Source organism: Nicotiana tabacum, chromosome 12 (assembly GCF_000715075.1).
Source record: "Nicotiana tabacum cultivar K326 chromosome 12, ASM71507v2, whole genome shotgun sequence".
In the NCBI taxonomy this organism is placed as follows: Eukaryota; Viridiplantae; Streptophyta; class Magnoliopsida; order Solanales; family Solanaceae; genus Nicotiana; species Nicotiana tabacum.
Window position 1 is genome coordinate 7,614,175 of NC_134091.1, and position 7,107 is coordinate 7,621,281.

Below are 7,107 nucleotides of genomic sequence, written 5' to 3' on the forward strand. Positions count from 1 at the left end.
TAAGTTTTTGTTTAGGTCATTTTTCCTTTTATAGTTCTTTTCATCCTGACTCTAGTGACATGACATGCACGCATAATTCTCGGCATGGTCTTGAAAGTTAGTATAAGCAATGATACAATTTTCAATATGATAAAAGGATGCATTTGAGGAAACAAGTAAAGATTGATAACTTGAAGCTTGAATTGAGTGAAACTAGGGCAGTTAGTCTGGGAAATCAAGAGGTTGATAAGAGAATACAACAAGGAAATATCTCTCAAGCAGTTTGAGGTAGATTAGTCAGTGCTGAAATGCATTCTTCCATATCAAGATAAGGTTGAGTCAAGTCTGTTTCGAACTGGAAAGAGTCATTCATTGGGACAAAGGTATTGTCCATTGACACTTTTTGTTTGTGTTGATGCCATTAACAGATGCTATGTATGCTTTCTTTGCTTATCTTGGATTTCATGTTTGTACTTGACATTCTTAAAGTTTGGTATGACGAGGGCATTTTATTTTTCTACCCAAATACTTTTATCTTTTGCTACCCCTTTTGAGCCTTAATTCATTTTGTTTCATACCCCTCTTTTGGAATCAGAAGCAGAGTTAGGAACTAGAAAAGAAAAAAGAAGAAGAGAAAAGAAGAAAAATAAAGGAAAAAAAGAAGAAAAAAAGTAAAAAAAAAAAGAAGAAAAAAAGAAAAAGAAAGAAAAGGAAAAGAAAAAAAAACAACTCTGTGTTTGAATTACGTTCGACTTGATTCTTGTCACCACAAGATACGTAGGCAGCCTTACAGTTCGGTCACACTAAATAAAATATTTCATAATCCCCGAAGTCAAGAGTGGGGCAGATTTTCTTAGAAATCCCATCAAAGCAAAAATCCAAAAAGAAAAAAAAGCAAAAAGCAAAAAGCAAAAAAAAAAAGTAAAAAAAGCAAAAAAAAAATTTCCTTAAACTCCAAGAAACTGGGGCAGAAGTTTTAATTTTGCCAAAAGGCCTGATTCCAAAAGTTGTAATTTTGAAACCTTTCATCTTAAATTATTTTGAGCCTTCATGCCACCATTTCTTTCCAAAATTGTCCAAAAGCCTACATTACGGTCCAAAAAAGACCTTCTGACCAATCTTTGAGGATGCCAAATCAAGTGTGTGGTGAAGGTATGATCTTCCTACATCGTGGGTGATACCTTATTCTCAGCACAAAGAGAGAAAATGATAAAATGAGAGAGTCTTATCGGTGAAAACCCTCATGGGCACCGTAAGGCGACGGTGAGTTGAAAAAAAGAGCAAAATGAAAGAGGCTTGATGGTGAAAATCCTTCAGGGCACTACAAGTCGACTGATGATTGTGGATTAGATGGGACAATTGAAGCGCTGAAGCCTAGTTTCACAGCGAAGAGGTACAACAAGAGTTGAATATTAGATTTGCTTGAGAGATTAGCCACTTAATCCAAAGGTGCATATCATGGTCATTGGAGTTGGTATCCATATCTGATAAGTTTCTACTTTGTAATTTTTTTATTAGGTATCATCTCTTTCCCTCGTCCCTTATTTTGTTCCTCTTGTTTTGTTTGAGTCCCTTCTTGAGTCTGTTTTGCCAGAACAAGTGAGAAATGACTTCGAAATTTGCTACCATCTTTCCAATTGCACGAAATGAATTTGGCTAGCACATCAAAGTGGCATAAGTCAGGGAAAAGTGGTATGCACATTGAGTTGGTAACAATCAACATGCTTTGGATTCATGTGAAATGCGAGGGTTCGGTAAATATCAATTCATGAGCAAAATACAACAGATAGAGGATATTGGGATCGAATGGAGCAAAGGTGTTTTCTGTAGGGTTGAAAGAAAATGGGCAGTCGATAACAGTAAAGGTCGTCCAAGTTGAAATCAAAGTTCTCGAATAAGCAGTTTATATATTTATTAACTTACTTTCCCATCTGTCAAAGATCTCTCTTGTTATTTCTATAGGTTGTGATAATCCTTTTGTTTGTTGTTTAGATATCAAATAATTGTTTATTTAACTTCTTAATTTGCACTCATTCCCTTGGAATATGTAAATTCATAATATTTATAATTTTACGATTACGATACATAGTATTTTCATCGATAATGCTGATCATGGTAGTTAGTAATGGCTACTTAGTGCACAATGACATATATAGTTCAGTATATGCAATTATTTCTGCATTATTCCATCATTATGAATTTTATAATACCGTGTAAATAATATTTTAATGGATTACGAAGAAAATCTGAATAATAAACAAACTTTAGCTAATCAACTTCTTATTTTCTCCTTGGACAAAACGGACCTGCGTCTCTCTTTCCTATCCTTTTATCTTTTCTTATATTTCGATCATTTTCATTATCGTGGTAAAGATTTGATCCACGAATAAAATAGAGAATGTGAATAACCTTAAAATTCGACCTATGTTTAATTAAAGTTTACCCAAAATAGTTCACTAAAAAAATTAGAACCCTCGCTTCATTTATCACGAAATATTGAAATCCAGGTAATTAATGACAGTTGTGGAAACAATAGACTTTATGATTTTCGTTGCTTATAGGATTTGTAGTTTGTTAAACACTATGACGAACACTAAAAATCATAAAAAAACGCATCAACTAATGTGTTACTAAAAGTTGATAATAATTGTCCTAACAAGGTATTGCGAATTTGCAGAGACAAAGGTAAAATGATTTTCTTGGGCTAACCAATTTTTTTTTCAATTAATTTTTAATTTCGAAGAACATCCAATTTAATCGTTTCAGTAATAGGGTCAACGCACTTTAGTTAAGGCATGTTGAAATAAAGAGATTTGAGGATATATATGCCCTAATTTAACTGTACTTTTTTTTTTTATTACATCAGAGGATATGAGGGAAGGCGGAAAGAGAATAATATGTGTTACATATATGATTTGAACGTTCCACCTCAACTGTGAAAGACAGGAAACTCACCAAGTAAGCTAGCCCTTATCCCTAATTAATAATTGTACTAAACTTACAATTTTTTGTTTACTAAAAAGTTGTAGGCAAATTATTACTAATGATTTTTGAAATCGCCCTTCATTTGTTCTGTGGAACTCAAGGGAGCATGTACAAGTTGTCATAAATTATATAAACTAAGATTGATACAAGAATAAAAAGGAAATTGAATTCAACTAAAAGCTTGTCCACGAAGAAATTCATTAAATATAAAGCGATGCCTTTTTACAAACAAAGATATATACTTTTGTGTGGTTGCATATGCAGAAAAAGCCAGCAACTGGCTATTTTCATCTTTCGGTGCGATGTGATGACATACTGGAAAGAAGAAAAAATTCTGAAGCATTTGCCAAAGTTATTTCAGTATAAAGTATATCTCTTTAATTATCTGATAAAATAATTCACCAATTTTGTGTTAATTAAAAAATCCACAAAAAGAAACGAATAACGATGAAAGGGAATTGCCAAAATCATGGTAATTATTTGCGAAAGCATTAGGTAATCTCCAGGAGATTTCAAGAGATAATATAATTGTGCACTTAATTATTCATAAAGATCGTCAGCTTAACTAATGCATGCATGTTATGACAATATAAACCATACAACTGATAGGATTCACGTATAGAATTGGCTGAGCATGAAATGTATGTGGATATGAACAAAACATCAAATCTTTTAATTTATTATTCTATTAAAAACAGAAAGAAGTCAAACATGACATTCATTCCCTTTCAATTTGAATACCGCCTTTGTTTGACTTTGCAGGGTTGATGAGGAAGAAATTAAGTTAAAATGTGCAAAGTTTAATAATAGTTGGAGAAAGGTTTGGTCGTCATATAGTGGAGTCAATGTGCTGTCATGGGCTGCTTTCCAGACATGCCCCAGGACCCTTTGGCCGCGCCCCATGGCGGCCTAGCAAGCCTCACAATGCCTAGCGCCATGGTCGGCCCCGTGGTCTCGGCTGCGCCAAGTGACAAGTGCGCATGCGCCTCTGTCGCCCCACCGATGCCTCTCGCCAGCGCCCAAGGGCTGGCCAATGACAACAGCGCCGCGCGCCCTGACAATGCCGCGCGCGCAGATCCTGATGCCTCGCCAGCGCCCAGCTGCAGGCCCATCCCAGCAGCGCCTCGCGCAGAGACCCTGATGCCAAGCACCAGCACCCAGCCTCAGGCCAGCACATCAAGTGTCGCGCGCGCCTACAGCAACGCGCGCGCCGACCCTGACCCGCAAGACAAAGTTGCTGCCATCGGACTTAGTTTTACCTTGTAATAATCTAAGTCCTTTTCATTGTAATCATAGGCTAGTTTACATCATTTTCATTTCAGTGTGCTTCTACAGCTTTATTAGGACTAGTCATGTAATGTTGGTTTATTTTTTTTAAGCATTATTAAGGGGGACCAAACAATCAAACATTTTCAAGCAAGCATTTTCTGGTGTCTCTCCCCCTCGACACCGCATCTTTGTGATCAGCATTTTCATTCATCAATAAAATCATCATCATCATTCAAAACCCAATTCTCTCTCAGCTTCCGCAATTGCTCATGACATTGGTTTTCCCGCACGGCACTGACAATCTAGTTTAGCGTGCGGAGGGGACCTCATTGGCGGACAACAACCGCACTGACATCGGTTGCTTAGCCTTACGTTGCCCTTCCAAAGAACATCAGGAAGGCGTCGTGTAACAGTGCCTATGATGTAGCATTTGATGGGTGATTAGCTAGTGTATATCATTTGACGAGAGTTATATTTTACTCGTTTTTTGGTTATCGAATGATGAAAAATATGATATGGAGCTATTGAGATTAGTTATTAGTTACACATTGTATTTATTTTTTTCCTATTTTCCTCTTAGTTCTTTTCCAGTTAGTTAGCTTTGTTAGTAGATATTAGATGTTAATGGCTGTTAGTTGTTGTTAGTTAGTGAACAGTTGTTGCCAGCTGTCAAATGAGTGAGCAAGACAAGTCATGTGTATATATAGGGTCTTTGGACATTCTCGGTGAGATGAAACATTCAATTTACATTTTCCCAATTATACTTCTCGAAGCTTCTCACTTCTCCTTTCTCTCTTAACTGGGTTTACTGATTTTCCTCCATTAGAGCTCGTCTGAGCTCAATCTTATCTCTGTCTTTTACAATTTTGTCATGGTATCAGACCAGAGGTTCTAATCTCTAGCTCAATTTTGTTCTCTTTGGTCCAGAAAGATCTAATTTCAGTATTGTTTCAGTTGAGATCTGAGATCAACCCTAAAGTTGAGATCGGGATTGAAATTCAATAATTGAGGTTCTTCTGCACACACACGTCGATTAAAATCATGGCGATTGAAGAAAACACATCGGATTCCACCAATTCGCTGCTTGATTCAACTAATCCGCTTTACATGCATCCATCCGAAAACGCAGGTTCCATGCTTGTACTAGTAGTTTTTGATGGATCGGGGTATAGATCATGGAGGCGAGGAGTGCTTAGGGCTCTTTCTATGAAGAATAAAGTAGGCTTCATAAATGGTAAGTGTGGGAAACCAGACTCAAAAGACCCTACCTTTGATCAATGGGAACAGTGTGATAATGTAGTGACTTCGTGGATTTTGAACTTTCTATCGAAGGACTTAGCAGATAGCCTGCAGTATGTGAACGATGCCAAAGAGCTTTGGGAAGAATTGGAGGACAGGTATGATCAAACTAATGGGGCAAAACTATATCAGCGACAAAAAGAAATCAATAATTTGAGCCAAGGAACACTCGACATTACGGGATACTACACTAAGATGAAGAAGCTATGAGAAGAGTTAAATACCCTGAATGCTCATGCTCAATACAAATGCCAGTGTACATGTGGTGCCAAGGCGAGTATGCATAAGGCTGAACAGGACCAGAGGTTAATTCAGTTTTTAATGGGATTAAATGAAGTTTACACTGTTGTTAAGGGAAGCATTCTGATGATGAACCCCTTACCTTCCCTAGCACAAGCATTTGCCATTCTCATCCAAGAGGAGAAACAAAGGGAGATGAAACCAAACAATCAATTGATGATTGATTCTAGCGCCTTGAGTGTGAACAGGGCAACAAACAACAATTTCAGAACAACTTATGGTCAACAAGGAAATGGATCTGGAGCGAGCTCCTACTCGAACTATAACCAGTCAAGTGGGACTGGAGGCAATGTCTTCAGAGGAAGTTACCCTACAAATAGGCCACGACCAGTCTGTGATTATTGCAAGAAGCCAGGGCAAACCAAGGATAGGTGCTACAAACTCCATGGTTATCCACAAGACTCTAAGTTCAATAAGGGAAATCGAGTGTCGTGCCCCCTTTTTCCTCGCGAAGTTCGGATTTCGACATTCCTTTAGGACAAATCATTTCCTTTTGGGAATTGGGTATGGAATTTGAAGAGTCGCCACCTAACGGATTTAAGGTGCCTTAGGGCACCCAAAGCAAATAACTCATAAACTGATTTACATTACTAGAGATTGGGTAAGGGCTCGAAATAACCTTGAGGGAAAGGTGTTAGACACCCCTCGAGGTCCACAACGGTGGGTATCGGTCAAACTTGAATTAGGTGAATTAGTCTTATAAGCAAACAAAGCAATTTAGACAAATAGATATTACGTTTAAAACAAGGGTAAAAGGGGTCCTAGGTTTTTTAGCCTATAGGATCACCTCTGTGCAATACTTGGTATCGTCCCCAAGTGGGGTGCTACACATAGCATTAGCGCATAGGTCATCATATCCTTTACTACCCGATTACCCTCCCCTTAATTGTTATATAAGTGATTCTAATTGAACGTACTCTATGCGTGAATTACCCGTCCCTTACTTATGTTTCTGGAGGTGTTTAAGACTTCTAGTTAAGGTGGATCTAGACTCTCCTATAGTGCTTAAAAGGAGAAAATCTAAGCGACAAGCAAAACAAATAGGACTGTCGGATAAAGGAACAGTTAAAGACTCACATTTACCTCCACAAATAAGCAGGCAATTGCACGTCTCAAACAACAGTATTTCCGACACTTTAAAGTCCTATAGCAGGATATCTAGGTGAGCACGAAGCAGAGCATACACAGTGTTTTTTACTAATGCGAGGCAGAAGACACCTAATCAGTTTGCCTACTGATTTTAGGACTTGCTGAATCTGGGCAGTTCACAAATAG

The 7,107-nt window shown here is 37.7% G+C and overlaps 1 protein-coding gene across 1 annotated transcript; it reads left to right on the forward strand.

The window, feature by feature from the left end:
• The first annotated feature begins 5,274 nt into the window (after window positions 1-5,274).
• Window positions 5,275-5,742, forward strand: LOC107760351 (uncharacterized). The gene has a single exon (XM_016578388.1). The coding sequence runs from the start codon at window positions 5,275-5,277 to the stop codon at window positions 5,740-5,742; it is 468 nt and encodes a 155-aa protein (XP_016433874.1).
• The last annotated feature ends 1,365 nt before the right edge of the window (window positions 5,743-7,107 follow it).

Excerpts from the sequence above, each read along its gene's own strand:
- LOC107760351 (XM_016578388.1), top strand. The coding sequence starts at position 5,275 with ATGGCGATTGAAGAAAACACATCGGATTCCACCAATTCGCTGCTTGAT.